Source organism: Rhipicephalus sanguineus, chromosome 1 (genome assembly GCF_013339695.2).
Source record: "Rhipicephalus sanguineus isolate Rsan-2018 chromosome 1, BIME_Rsan_1.4, whole genome shotgun sequence".
Taxonomy (NCBI): Eukaryota; Metazoa; Arthropoda; class Arachnida; order Ixodida; family Ixodidae; genus Rhipicephalus; species Rhipicephalus sanguineus.
In genome coordinates this window covers 123398126-123413909 of record NC_051176.1, presented here as the reverse complement: position 1 = coordinate 123413909, position 15784 = coordinate 123398126, and the positions used below count along the sequence as shown (strand labels likewise).

The following is a 15784-nucleotide window of genomic DNA, read 5'->3' as shown; positions in this document are numbered from 1 at the left end:
GTGTACGTACCCTTCTCGAACGAGCCACGCTCGCACTTTCCCTTTCGCGTTTATATATACTTACTGCAACAAGTGTCGCACGCATCGAGTCTGATTAATCCTGAAACGTGAACAGTTGCGACAGGCTGGTCATATATACGCACGTGAACGTGCTGCGCACGCAGAAGAAGCGGGGGCGTGCTGGCATTAGCTGCGGCGCACGTTCGACGCCGAGGTTCGAGCCTCGATCCGTGCCCAGGGAAGAGTGCACGGCCGAGCCCGGCGGCAGCACGGAGCGCGAGCGAGCAACTATGGCCGCGCTCCACAGCGCTCGGTCGATCTGGGGATGCTGCAATCGATTCGGGCAGCGCGACGTCCGCGCCGGCGGAATGCAGAAGCGGCCGCGGTAAACAACCAAGGGCCGGCCCGAAAATGGTTCATGCGTTGCACGCCTCCGTGAGGTTCTTGGTGCTCTTTGGCGCGGCGTGTTTCCACCCGGCGCAAGTGACACCCAAGGGTAAGAAGGCAACCCCCTCGCTCCTGCGTGGCCGCTTTATTACCTCAAAACTGGGCCACTCTGGCCGCGCTCTCGCGCGGGGAAAATCAGACCTTATAGTGGACGGCTTCAATCTCGCTCTCTACTTTTTTTCCCCCGTGATATTTCTCGCTTTCGCGCGTTGGATTAGCGGATCGTTGTACGTAGAGCGGCGTAATACCACATATATTCCTGTACACCCACTTAAGTGGGGCACGCCAGCTCCGAGATTTTGGTCGATGCAGCCGGCGAAGCTCACGCACATCAAACGCTTGTCGCGCTAGCGTCGTCATTTGGAGAAGGCTGCCAACGGATGCCGAGCTTTTTGCGGCTGGTGGAACGTGGTAAACACGAAATTGGGCTTTTGCTCGAGTCTCTGTCAAGTTCGAATTTGTTTCGACTTATGGGAGACTCCTCTCCCTACACACTTACAACGTCGCTTGGGGCGTTTTCGCGTCTGGCTTCCTCGCAAGCAGACGACAGCGTGGAGAAAAGGCTGTAGGTATGTTATCAGCATGTGAATGAATGACTAAGAAGTAACACACAATCTGCCTCGAGTGCAAGTTGTACTTCTCATTCTTTCTCTCCATCCCGAGAAATTTATCTTCCTAGTTGTTGGGAAAGAAGCTTCTTGCTTTGCGTTTTCGCAAAGCAAGAAGACAATCCCGTGGCTCCCATTCATATTGTAAGAAGCATTGAGTGATTCTCAAGATAGCCGCCATAAAGCGACAGTGAACATGTAGGACTGGAGTCCAATCATGTCTTCTTCTTGTTTATTCCCTTGATTCTCAGTTTGCACCACGAATCTTTCGTTGAGCTATGATGATCTAAGGTTGCCGCTCAGTGACAATGTTTGCCAGCGAGCAGCTCTGTGAATTAGATCGCTTTTTCTTATCTTTAAATGCGTATGATCACATTAGAATGAAGTCGGATGTGTATTTCTACTCACTTGTTTTACTTTACTTCACGCTATTTATTGCCACAAGAACACAGACTCTATCTCACATACACTTTTCCTTAACATTGCCAAATAGGCGACATACAGGGCTGAGCGATACAAAAAAAAAAAAGATGGATGATCCCTCTGTCATAGGAATCGGCATAACGCCAAAGTGAAACTTGTCGTCGCAGAAGTAGTTGATTGCTTATAGTGCATTGGTATATGAGAGCTTGTACAATGTATATTATTGTTTGGCAGATATAGCACCGCTTGATGTGGACACACCCACGTTGACGCCTAGTGGCACATCTCCGTACCGACGACTAACGCCCATGATCATGATTTAACCCTTGCTGTAGCTGAAGTTCTTAGTATACACGTGTACACCGCTTGGTAAACCCGCGCAAAGATGACATCAACAAGAACATAATAAACACTGATACTCGATATATGCTCTTTCAAAGCGTCGTGAAACGCGAAGAGAAACGCTGCGCGCGTTGTGTCTTCCCTCTAGCCTGGCCGTTAATTTTCACAGGGCGAGCGGGGAACGCAGTACGACAGCCAGGCGAGCGTCGGAGAGCTATTTTTCGATATGGATGGATGTTATGAGCGAAGCTTGGGCTAAAGCCACCACCTCGCGGTGTGTTAAAGCGTTGACGAAATTACACTTCTATTGGAAACGCGCCAAAGGGAACAGTCGTAGCAAAGGCTCGTTTTTTGTTGTTTTTTTTTTCGAGCCTGGTGGCACACATGTCACCGCCCCGTTATGAAGGGGACGCTCATAGCATCGATCCATCCATCCATCCATCCATCCATCCATCCATCCATCCATCCATCCATCCATCCATCCATCCATCCATCCATCCATCCATCCATCCATCCAAGAGCACTGTGAGAGGAAAGCGTGAAAGATAAAAGGTGCGTTCATGCAGTCTCCGTTAAGGGTTTGGCGGTAGCTCAATGGGCTAAACGCCCGCCAGCCATCGTCGCGGGTCAAGAGGTCATGGGTTGGACTCCTGCAACGGAACTTTTTTTTATAGTTTTTTCTTTGCTATCTGATGGCGCTCATTTTTGCTGACGTATTTCCGTGACGGAAATACGTTATGAAAGTCTTGGTGGACCCCGGCATAAAACACTTTCGTGTTAAAAATGTTATGAATCAAGTAGGTGTTCTGCGCACCGATCTGCGTTCACATACTCTTATTGTTGATGAAGGTCTCGCTAAAGTGTTTCCTGGGGACGCGAAGCAATATTATAGGCGTCGCATATTCGTCGATAGGTTTTCTTGACCGTTCGGGGCAATCCGTGCCAAACGTTTTCTGATCGTTCCCGATATCCAAGCACAGCTTTCTCAAGCGCAGGCTACTCGGGTCCGAGCGTACTTTTATGACCCAGGAAGCCTTGCCATGGCACCGTTGAAGAACTGGAGATAGGACACATCTGTGAGGAAAGCCGAGAGAACTGCCATATCATTCTTTGCTCAGCGACTTTTGCGAGCTTACCCCGCGCGCAGGAAAACTTGCATGCGTTCACACCCTTCCCAAGAATGAGACGGTGATCTAAGCATTTGAAACTGAACATTAAAGAGCTTTCGGTGTATCCTGTCACTATAGTGTTCGGCTTCTGGGCGTCACCCTTGACAACAAGTTGCTGTCTTGACGGTGTCGCAGTTTCATCAGCGCAGAAGGTTCAAAGCACTTCGTCAAGTAGCGAGATTACGTTTGAGGAAAGCACTGTACACCCAAGCCGAAACTGGTCGTGGTAGCTTAGCGGGGGAGGTGGCGCACGGCGAAGCTCGAGGACGAGAGTTTGATACCCGGCCACGGCAGCCGCATTTCGATGCGGGCGAAATGCAAGAGCATCCGTGTGCCTAGATTTAGGTGCACGTTGCAGAAATCCAGAGGCAGGGGTTGCCAGGTTTGGCTACTTTGCGCCAATTTGGCTACTTTTTTATGCCGGCGGCGGCAGAAAAAAAAATCTTGGCGACTTGGCCACTTTTTGGCTACTTTCTTGTTACCTCGATTTGAACCAAATTATCAATATTTGGTGACGCCGCAGCCACTGGTGTATACGACTATGCGGTGCGAAAGCGTTGCGGCTAAGGGGCGTTTCCAGCTCCCAAAATGGAATTATATGCACGTGCATTGCACAAAGAAAAGGGTGGGCCTCAGGGAAAACTGTTGCATGGAGCCTCTTTTTGCAGACCACCTATTGCTGAACGAGACTTTAAATCGTAATTCGAAGTGAAGAGGACAATCGAAAGCGCTCCGCATCCTGGGCGCTCTGCCCTCATCAAATCAGAAATCGAGTGTAAGACGAACCGCTTGAGTCATTTCTTAGTATTTGGCACGAACTGCGACTCAAGAACATTAACTGCTCCGACTTCGTTATCACGCAAAAAGTGATTGCGAAAAGGACTACAGAATATGCTGCCGTTCCATTATCCCGGCAGCAACTGTAATTTTGAGCACAGTCATATCCTACTCCAGAAACGATAGCGCACTAACGAACGCTGGAAAAGAAGCCGACAGGACAAGCGCTTTTTGTCCTTCTTGCCTACTTTGTCTGCTTCTTGTCCCGTGTTCGTTAGTGCGCTATGGTTTCTGAAGTAGGATGTACTACTAACACGCCCAAACGTCCTCCATTCTGATGTCCTACTCATTTTTATTTTCGCCACGAGGCGGTTACTTTTAATCCTTTTAAGGAAAGTCACGCAAGGGGGCGTGAAGAGAGGTGGCACTAGAGAGTTTTACAGTAGTGTTTGTACCGTTTGCGTTGCTTCGGTGTGTATACGCCATGTTAGAGATATGACGTGCGTACCCAAGTTGTTATTGTATGACGTATGTGCAGTGGCACGAAACGCTAACGCAAAGCTCCGCGTACCCTATTCTAAGGCTACCTATTTCTGCAACAACGCAAGAAAATCGTTATCCGGCGCCAAATCATTGCTAAAGTCAGCAATTTATGATTGAATCTCAGCAATCCTGATTTTGAAGGATTCGTGTAGTGTGTATTCCGATTTTTGCGAAAGGGCTTTTGCATTCAGTGATATAAATAAAAACGTCGCCATCGTTTTCACACCCACGTGGCTACTTTTCGCTCTTTTTACTGCCTTTGGCCCAAGTTCGCTACTTTTTGGCTAGTTTTAGTCTTCGTGAGCTGGCAACCCTTTCCAGGGGTCCAAAAATTATTCCGCAGTACTCCACTACGCCACTACCACGATACGATTGGGCGGCACGTTGTGTCTGGGGGCTCCAGATTAATCTTGCCCACCCGGGGTTCTTTAACTAGCACTTGAATCCCTTCATACTAGAGCTGTGCGAATAGCAAAATTTTGGGTGCGAAGCGAATTCGAATATTGAAGTGTGAGTGCGAATCGAATCGAATATTTTTCGAATATTTCCCGAATATTTCTAGAATACTTTTCGAATACTTCGAAGCGAAATTGCAGAAGAAAAAAGTTAGAGAGGGTTCCTAAGCATATTCTTATGAGACAGCAACATGAAAATGTTTCTTTTCGCTAGGTTGATGAAGCGCTGGCGAGGTGGTGTTTCATAGTTGTCTTATCAAGAATGAGGCAATGTAGAGGCCGAATTGTATTTATGTACATGATTTGGTGCAACCAAAGTGTTGCCGACAACACTTTACACGTGATAGGCAAAGATGCCATTTCCTCAGCCTCTCCTCCTCTTCCAACTTCTGTGAAAGCCCGATTGATGTGACGGACAAGGGTGTGCTTCCTTCAAGTCCGGAGTTCAAATCTGCCTCGTAGACGTCGATATATGAGAACATCTGAAATTTTGGATGCTAAAAAGCTTTGGCTTCCGATAGCAAACACTATTCGAAAAATATTCGAAATTTCGAATATTAGCACACCCCTAATTTATACGGGTGGTCTTGCATTTCGCGCCCATCGAAATGCGGCTGCTGTACCAATGGGGTATAGCGTATAAAATTCATTGAGTGTAAGTGTTCACACGCAGACAGCACTCTGTCGGCGAGCGTAGATGCAGACAGAAGTGCGGGTTATATATATATATATATATATATATATATATATATATATATATATATATATATATATATATATATATATATACAGGCAAGACCTAAGTCAACACGCGCACGTCGCGGTATAGCGCTTTCTGCTCGCAACACATCTTCCGCAGCAGGTGGCATAACAAAAGGGTGCTTGAAACGTGTTCGTGTTAGGTGTGTGGCCGACTGCACTTAAGCTTATCGGTGGGCCCGCGGTAGGCTCGCTTTTACACCGCGCACAGTGGCGCACGTCGGTCGTCGCAAACAACTACGCACGAAATCGAGACGAAATAAGGACAAATGAAAAGGGCGAGGTGAGGCAGGGAGCGCGCGGGCAACTTTCTTTTTAGGCCGCCGGCGCTCTCTCGCCGAGGCTCAAGACAAAGTGCAAGAGTTCAAAAACGACCGTTACCCGACACCGAGCGCATTCGGAATCGGCTTTTCCTCGAAAATTTCCGTGCCGAGGCTGGTGAGAAATGAAATGTCAGAGTTGCTTCGCCCCCCCCCCCCCTTCTCTCGTGCTTCCGTGGCGCTCGCTAAAACGTAGCGTTGCTCTGTTGTCGCCGATGTTCCGCGATGCATGACGACGCCCATTCTCCCTTTCGGTCTCCTCGAGAACCTTCCCATCTCGTTTCTTCCCCCGCGCCGCTGCCGCGTTTCGCACTACTCGAGGAAACGAACAAAAAGAGAAAGCGAGCCGGAGCTAGAGAACGCGTTTTGTGAACGGCACTCCGTGCCCCAAAGCCGCCACATAGCAAACACCTCAGCGCGTGTTGTTCACTCGCAAGCCTCTTATCCACATGCCCGAGAAAAGTGCTCAGGTTATAAAACGGCTTGCGCCGCCGCCTGCGCTTTCCCTCGGAAGTATACAGTGCCGCCTGCTGCCTCCGCGGGTCATGCCGGCTGCTGCACGCTTTCTCCGGCTCTGACTCGGCAGTAAAAACCATGACGGCAATATGATACAGCCACTGCGACTTGAGGTAAAGCGCGTTCGCCCCGCAGAATGAAGAGCGGGCATTTCGTTCTATATGCGCGACAGCAGTATAGAACGGAAAACTGGAAGAAAATGACGGTGTCGAGTGTTGTTTTTGATGTAGGCGGTGGCAAGAAAAATGCGCTGCACGAAGGGATACGTGCACCAGTATAAAAAGAATGCTGCCTTTCCTTCGGTCAAGAAGCGCATTTAGTGCGCTGTCTTAACGAGCACCCCGTGGTTATGCGAGTTGTTTAAGTGTCCTATACCTTCCGCATAGTCTCGTCAGTTTCAGTTAAAAAAAAAGGGGGGGGGGGTTGCTGACGTCGGTGGCAGTATGCCTTGGGCGTTTGTATCGCTTGTCTTTGGCTCTATATACAATTCAGTGCGACGAGCTTTTCATAGTAGCGATTTACTCTTACTATGCGCAGCGACTGCAAAGTACGCATACTTCTAATTATTTGCAAGTTTCTTTACAGGCAGATTGTTTCATTCACATTTTGTAAAACGTTCCACACTTTCCAGTGTGTGAACATAAGCCTTGGGAGATCGAGTGGATCAGTATTGTAGAATGAATCGTCATTGAAAAGTAACAAAAGAAGTCGGTTTCGTCCGAAAGGCGAAGCACTGTTAACGATATCGATGCATATAAAGCTACACAAACGCTGGTTGTTTTTCTTGAAGTTTAGAACAAGGAAATGATGCGGGACGGCAGAAGACACCAGGAAACAGCGCTGTAGTGCTGTGGTGTCTTCTATCGTTGTGCGTCGTTTTTGCGCTTAAGTGAAGGTAGGCAGTGCCAAGCGGGCCAACAGTCTGTTTTGTTGAAGTCGTGGTTATATCGGCTCCACATATTCAAGTAAACATATCATTTTTAAAAACTAGATGTATCATAGTGTCGTGCCCACGAAGACAGGCCCGAACACATACTCATCAAGGGGCGCGCACACTGGCTTTCACAACCATTGCGGGATGAACAGCGCAAACAGGAGTGAGCAAGCACATCTTTGAGATAACACCAGTTGCAACGTTATAATAGATAAGGTCGAAGTCTGGGTCAGTTGGTACATGACGCTGAGGCCAAAACCAGTAAAGACGCCGGACAAGGGATAGAAGTGGCACAAACAACGAAGTGACACACACAACGACTTGTCGTTGTGTGTGCCACTTTGTTGTGTGTGTCACTTCTATCCCTTGTCCGGCGTCTTCTTGACTGGTTTTAGATGCGAAGTATCTCTTGCTCGGGGGTATGTCACGCGGCGTGGTAATCCGCACGCGGCGTAGTAGTCCGCACTCACACTACGCATGCGCAACTCTCCTCCTTCCCTCTCTCCAACAGCTGCGCGTTACTCTCTCCACTTCTCTATCAACACCTGCTTACGCTTCTCCTGCGTTTTCGCTTCTGCTCTCACGGCGCATACGCTACTCTCCTCCTCTAGTCTCCTCTCTTTCAAGTGGTAGAGCGCTGCGCGCGTTCAGTCCAGCGCTTGCCTCGGTTGGCTCCTCTGAAATGCGGGCTCGACACGCCGAAATACTCTCCTGCGCAGCGCCGCGATGAGGGCCAGCGCATGCGCGTCCTCTCCACCTCTCTCCTCTCCTGCGCTGCCTGTCTCTCGCGCACCTGTCGACCGCGTTCCCCGCACGTCCTGTGAGAATTAACGGCCAGGCCAGAGGGAAGACACGACGCGCGTAGTGTTCCTCTTCGCGTTCCACGACGCGAGGCCGGTAGCATGCCCAGCGAACGCCAACGGAACGCGATCGCGCAAGTGCTCCGGCTTCGCATCGCCTCATGGTCCCTTTAGCGGGAGATGGTGTAATTTTTTTGCATCAGCGTTTTAATAAATGTTGGGGTTTTACGTCCCAAAACCACGATACGATTATGAGAGACGCCGTATAGTGGAGGGCTCCGGAAATTTTGACCATCTGTTGTTCTTTAACGTGCACTGACATCACACAGAACACAGGCCCCTAGCATTTTGCCTCCATGGAAATGCGGTCGCCGCGGCCGGGATTCGATCTCGTGACCTGTGGGTCAGCTGTCAAACACCATAACCACTAGACCACCGTGCAGGTGTGCCAGTTGCAACATCGGGCGTGTGGATAGTGTCGTTACGACGCAAAGTCCTGCGTGCTGTAAAGCCAGCAGCAATGCAGCGTGTGCACAAAAGTCATCTTTTACACGCTTCAGGTACCGCGATAATTTCTTGCTTCCTGGTTTTGTACGTGTTCGCAGCTGAAGCTTATGATTTCTCGTGCAGCGGTGGGTACTCCAGCGACAGCGACCACCACGAGTGGGCCACCACCATCAACGTCATCATCAGTGCCCGTGGCGGCGTCGCGTACAAGCTGCCCCCCGCCGGAGATTGTGTTCAACGGATCGCTGTTGCAGACAGACAGCAGCACGGCGCAGCAGTTCGGCAACGTGTACGAAGTGCGCTTCATGGGCCTCTTCGGGGGCGTGACCAAGAAGCGCGCCTGCAAGATCAAGTGCGTCAATGGCGTCTGGCTCGGACCTTTGTGTGCCGTCGAGAGCGAGGCCGGAGGTAGGTGGTCAGGTGAAAAACTACTCCAAAATAAAAAAAGAAAATGGCGGCGAAATTTTCTTAAGGATAACTTTTGTAACGTGCGATTAATAGAGTGAGGCAGAGTCGTACAGAGGTCAGCGCACTTGCCTATACAGCGCTAGAACGGCACGCTCCGACACGTTCCAGCACGCTCCGGCGCCGCGTATACAGGTATCAAGTAGGTTGAGATAGCCCACTCTTGAGCATTCATCCTTAGCGGCCATGCATGCAATAATTTGGGCTCTTTCAAACCAGGTGTAATCGACAAACGTAGTCAATGCAGTGCGGTGCGTGCCGTTCCAGGATATAGACAAGTGTGTTGACCTCAGTACACATTGTTACGACGTTACCTCAGCAGCGAATGCATGGGGCTTAAAACAAGTCTATCATTGTAAAGGGCTCGGAACAGATCACGAGGCGACGCAAAAAAAAAGCAACAGAAGTTTAATGCATCGTTACTTGTGAGCGGTGCGCTCCAAGGAGTTAAACGAGAACATTGCGTGCTTGCAACGTGAAGCAAGAGCAGAGAGAGAGACGATCCGCTTCTCATCGGATCTGAGGGGTTTCGTCGACAGGGCTGCGTGACCCTCGGTCCGCGATGCCTGGCCGGATTCGCTCCAGCCATATATATACTGGGGCCCCACCCGCCCGCCGTCAAGCGACGTGTGAGCGTCCGAAGCAGGAGAGATGATGATTAATAGGTTTTCTTGGTACAGTGGGCTCCGTGCGAACTACAGCCCGCGCAAACGACACATTCGGTTGGACTTGTCTCTTCACGCCCGCGCCTTTGCTCGGAGCGTCGCCGGTGCGAAAATTGCTCTCCGCGTTTTGGCGTCGGTTTCAAAACCGCAACAAGACATCGAAAAGGCGAATGGAAACGACGCGTATCATTTTATTGCATTGTGATAGCAGAGGATAATGTAAATTGGTCTCGGTTGGTTTATAATTTGCAAGTAAATAAGGTGGGCTTTACATAAACGACACCGTTTTCTTCAAAAATAATTGATCTCGTGTACATTTTGCCTTGATTATTATAGTCTTACTGGACAGCTAGTATGTGCTTGTTTACGTTAGTGGAGATTTTTTCTGAAATTTTAGCGCGGATAACTTTTTGTTCTCACTTCAAATCTGATCAAAAAAAGTGTTCCTGAAATCCTGGTTTACTATACATAAGGTACTTATACATCAGGTACCTATACATAAGGTACTTCACAATAATTAACATCGAGTCAATCTATTGTAGTAGCTTTAGTACTGCTGGATGACAGAATAGGTTACTGAGAGCGGACGCATGCACAAGTTGAGAAAGACAAAATGTTTTGCGCAATTCGCGGAAAAGTATATATTATAGAATGGAATTACCTCGATAGGCTGCAAACAGAGCCGAGGGAGCGGATACCCCCGCATCGCAGCGCCTTTAGTTTGAACATAAATCTGTTCGGGTCGTATAAAAGAAACACATCAAGATGATTTATCTCGTTGCGGTAGATAAGGCAAAGAATTCGAGAGATATGCGTGTAAGTATGGGCGGCGGCGATGCCTTTCTTCTGCGGCGCCGCGAACGGCAGGTTCCGCTCGGTGACGCCACCTTTTAGCCGCCGCAGATGGACCTCCGCTCAGGCAGCGCTGTGCTTCCTTTGTCACTACTCTCCTCCCCCGCTTTCCTTCTCTCGCTCTTTTCGCTGCCACTTTCATTCATTCTCCGCTGCGCTCCACGTTCTCCCTCTTTCACCCTCCCCTGTGCCAATATATGTATATATATCGTTCGCTTTGTTGCGCCGACGACGCGAAATGAACGAATGACCGTTTACGATCTGCGGTTTAAAAATCTTGCATGTGGCACGGAGATGTGAAATCGGGTGACAGTTCGAGACATCAGTTTTACAGTCCTACTTACGTACAGGGTCGACCACATCTAAGCTGAACACCTCATTAGTATCCAACACCTCATTGAAGCTGTTGTTTAATACATAATTCGGAAAATCATTACTGTGTTTGTCGACACCATGATTAGACGTTCTATAACGGGCATTGCACTCGTGAAGTATAAGAAAGGTTCTAGTTTTACCGGTTTGAATACTAATGAGGTGTTCAGCTTAGATGTGGTCGACCCTGTACATGAAAAGCCTGAGCAGTTTGTGACACGTGAGGGATAGTGGAAGCATTTAAACTCTCAATAAATGTCGATGTGAACACTGGAACATACATGCTGGCATAATGGAGGAGGGGATGCCATCTAGACCACATGATAGGGATGACTTCAAGCGCTTAAGGCAATCGCTGATCAGCTTTCACTCTAACGACACAGCTCCAGATGTGTCGTTAGAGTATTAAATAAACAATAAGAATCACAAAGATATGCAGTTATTGTCGGGCCTCTCTCAATCAGCAAGAAAATTGCATCATCTTTGTTTTGTCCCAGTTCTAGTACGCAAAAATACCACCATGTGCATCTAACTTTTCATTTTCTTTTTTCGCATCAACTTTCGTTGACACATAACGGAACTAAACTGTTCAGTAATAAAGCAACCAAGCAACTCTCCGCAGTTTGATGCGCTAAATGTGTTTCCAACGACATGTTTGGGCAAAAAACAAAGCGCACACCAGCAATTACGTTCATCTATGAAACGCCATCTTCAAGGGGTTTCTCAAAGACAAGCTTTGTTATTGAATCGTTATTTGCAAGAATGATTTTAGCAAACCGATAAATTGAGCTATAGATTAATCGCCGAAATATAACATAGCTACTTTGTGCATTGTGTATTGAAAAATGTAGCATTTATAAACGGTCGAGAGAAGGTCGTTGATGAAGGTACTAAAGGGTACAATATGTGAAATTGAACCTATTAGAAATACAACTCTTAAATATGTTATGAGAATGTCATGTAAACCCAAGAAGATTGTATTTGCTTAACAGAATGTCGTGAATAACCACATGAAAAGATTTACTGATATCCAGGAATAAAGCAACGATAAACAAATTTTGTTTGAACGGGGAAAAAAAAATTTGCCCAATAAAGATTCTGGAAGCATTGTCGTACCTTGGCCAGCGACAAAACAAAACCGATAGACGGGCCAAATCGAGAACTCTTCGATGAAGTAAAGCATTATCTCTAAGCGAAAATTTTTTAACACCTGAGAAATTATAGGCAATACTCACAGGGTCCCTTATGCACTCACCTGAGACGGCTGGAAGGCGAAAGCCATCTTCTTTTGCTTCCCAGTCGATTGCACTGATCCTGCCCCGCGACACTCCGAAAGCTTTCTGCACCTAATAAGGTTTTCCACTGCCTCCAGTATCAGAGGCACCTCACCTGGTTTTGCACTGCCTCCTTCATCGGCCCACCTTTGACCAAGCTACGATGACATGTGATGAGGTCATCGTGAGACGTTACGCCACCTGACGTCACTGTGACGTCACAATGACGTCACACATTTTCGTGATCTGTAACGTCATCACGTGATGAGGATTTTTTGCATCACTCGTGTCGACGCCGCTGACGGGCGACGCCAGCGCGGGACGCCGGTCAATTTTCGCATTTGATGAGGCATCTAAGGCTTTCGCCTTAAAGGCTATAGGCCTGTAGTTTTCAGTTACATTTTTTCCTCCTCTGTGAAGCGCTTGGACAGATGAAATGTTCAGTTTCTTTAGGGATGGACGTACTGTATGAAAATCGTTCAGCATTTGTAAGTATTTGTAAGTTTGCATTTGTTTTGATGACTTATTCAAAACTTGCCTAATAGGTCATTGTATACCCTACGAGGTGTATATTGCAGAGCGCCTAATGCATCCCGTGTCGCTATCACGTATCAAATGCGAAAGAAAAAAGCTAAAGCTACCTAAACCCGTCAGTAATCAGAGAGTGAAGCCCAGATATATTTTTATCCTCCTGCGCAAGATTATTGTCTGTGTTCGCCGGTTACCTTCGGAAGTGTCTCAAGCTTACTTGTGAGATAGAATGTAGTTGACGATAAAGGGCAAATTCGTTGCCGAATTTCGCTGCGCGTACCAGACGCGGTGGTCTAGTGGTTATGGTGCTCGACTGCTGACCTGAATGTCGCGGGATCGAATCCCGGCCGCGGCGGCCGCATTTCGATGAGGGCAAAATGCGAGAGGCCCGTGTGATCAGATTTAGTCACGTTAAAGAACCCCAGGAGGTCGCAATTTCCGGAGCCGTCCACTACGGCATCTCTCATAATCATATCGTGGTTTTGGGACGTAAAAGACCAACAGTTATTATTAATATATTATATATTAATTTCTCTGAACGTCTCCCATCGCACACGTAGTGCTGTGATGCGTTTCTACAAGGATGAACACGTTATGTCCCTCGGTACGCCAATTTTAAATGCCGAATAACGCTTCCGTTTGCTCTGCGAGGTTCAACGGGGGTACTGAGGGAATACATCGCGTCTCTCATTGTACTGTAAGGCCGTGGTGCCAAAATACTTTAATCTGTAAATAAAGGGACATTCAAATTGCATACACCATTTGCTGTATACTTCGTTACAACGTTCTTCAAAACTAGGAAAGCTTCGCATTCACCAGGTATGTGCTTGGCATATTTCTTTTTCTATTGCGACAGTAATTAAACAGGTGGCAGGTTTTCGTCAGAAGAAAACACTCTCACATACTCAGGCTGTAAAGAAAGGTCTTCACTGAGGCGCACCGTGTTTCTTCGTAAAAACGAGGACAGCGTTAATTATTGTTGTGCATACAATATCGATAGAACACACAAGGTCATCTTTGGTCCACACACTTCGAAGTTCACCCACAAGTTACCGGTAACCTGTGCCCGCTCCTGATGGTGCTGAACCGACTGCACTCGTGACCGTTTTCAGAAGCCAAGGTTCTCGGACAATGGCCATGTGTGTCGACGGTGAAGAAAGCAACGAAGGCGTTGCCATAGCGCACTTATCGCAAAGTCGGCAGGTGTCGGCGACCGCCTGCACATTCGGTGTGCTGCTCCAAGTGTACGCGCGACTAGGGTTCACTCTTGCACTTCCACACTACTATTTATCTTTTCGCCCTTTTATCCCCTTCCCGCAGTGCAGGGTAGCAAACAAGGTGGTCTTAAAAGAAATGCTGAAGTGGAAGCTCTCGCAACGCCATACCGGAAAAAGTGAAGATAGCGCTTGCCCACCCTTTATCTCGGAAGCATGCTCTTTCCGGACGGTGCTCGCTTAGAGATGAAGTTGTTTTGCTATGTTAATGTAAACGCTAGGTTAATTATAAAATAAAAGATCGTTGTTCCCGACGAAAGTAACATATCGAGGGGAGTATTGATGACTTGATCTCCAATAAATGCTGCCAAGAATTTGAAGTTCCTTGTAGAAACCAGTAACACAAAGACACAGAGCAGTATGGGTCCAGAAAATTTTGTCGTATTAAACTCGCAGGACGCGGTAGGACAACGTTTCCTTTCCTTCGCTGGGCGCTGATGTGTTATCCTGCCCTGTATACTAAGATGGCGGCAGCGGCCGCCTTCTTAGGGTGGGTACGGCTTCACTCGTGAGGTGTAATTTCCACTCCAGCAAAAAATTTTAAACCTCCTTGAAAACTGGACGTGAGTCTGGTTAACTTCCCTTCCTTCCCTATCTGTGTGTGTGTGTGTGTGTGTGTGTGTGTGTGTGTGTGTGTGTGTGTGTGTGTGTGTGTGTGTGTGCGTGTGTAATTTTAAACAAATATTTTCAATGTGCCTTGCTTAGTTCGACGAGGACTCCGGGGAAGGTATATACACAAACCTAGCATATAGCACGTAAACATTTTGGAAAGCGCTAAGGTTCCGTAATTATTTGCAGGTTTCCCCTAATTACGCCATGAACAGCTGAAATTTCACCGCAAACTACACCATTTATAACCCTCATTTTCACAAAACATAAACTTGATGTAGTGTAGAGTTCTTTCGGGACATACGAAAGCGTAGTTCATAAGGGCCGTTTGACGCTTTAAGATACTTGCCGAATAATTTATTTGCGAGGTTTACATACTTCCCATTAATTTACGCTGAGTTTCATGTCTGTGGCATTTCAAGTATGCTAATGCCATGACAGAGCGCTGAATTTTGCGCCGCTTTTGAAACTCATGCGTAATGTTTTTTTTTTTTTTTAATTCTCTCTCAAGACTCAATGTTTTTAAAACTTGCTCTTAAAGGCAAGCGGACGACGGCGCAGAGACATACTGTGTGTGTGTCTTGAAATATACCTGCCTAATGACGCACATACCTGCCTACATACCTGCCTGGCATGTGCGTCATACAGGTATGACACACATACCTGCCTAATGTTTGTCATACAGTATCTATGTCATCTTCCGTTCGCGCGCGAATATGCTTTTACTGGCTCCGATAATGTAAGACAGCTCATTTAGGCTGGACCTAATACATCAGTGCCATTCAAAGGTGTCTAACCCCGGGAATGCAACCCTCGCGGCAGCTCAGTAAATGGCGTTGCGTTGCTGAGCCCGAGGTCGCAAGTTCTATTCCCGGCCGCGGCGACCGCATTCCGACGGAAGCGGATTACAAGAACGGTCGTGTGCCACGCCTTGGGTGTACCTTAGAGATCTTCAGATAGAGAAAGCTAATCCGGAGCCTCCCTCCTTCCTATGGCGTTTCTTAAAAGCCTACCGTGCAGCGATAGGTGAGTTAAACCCCACAACTTATACGCCCAAGAATGGCAAGTGTAGACAAGTGTATGTCGCAGGGGCGTAGCCAAGGGGGGGGTTGGGGGGGTTCAAACCCCCCCCCCCCGAAAGT

At 47.8% G+C, this 15784-nt stretch overlaps 1 protein-coding gene across 1 annotated transcript in view; it reads left to right on the top strand.

Moving 5' to 3' along the window:
* The first annotated feature begins 237 nt into the window (after positions 1–237).
* Positions 238–15784, top strand: part of LOC119397217 (locomotion-related protein Hikaru genki) — a 57378-nt gene continuing 41831 nt past the window's right edge. Inside the window, exons 1-2 of the mRNA XM_037664656.2 lie at positions 238–496; positions 8724–9008. Of these exons, the coding sequence (XP_037520584.1) occupies positions 412–496; positions 8724–9008 (370 nt within the window). The 5' untranslated portion in view covers positions 238–411. The remainder of the gene's footprint in view (positions 497–8723; positions 9009–15784) is intronic.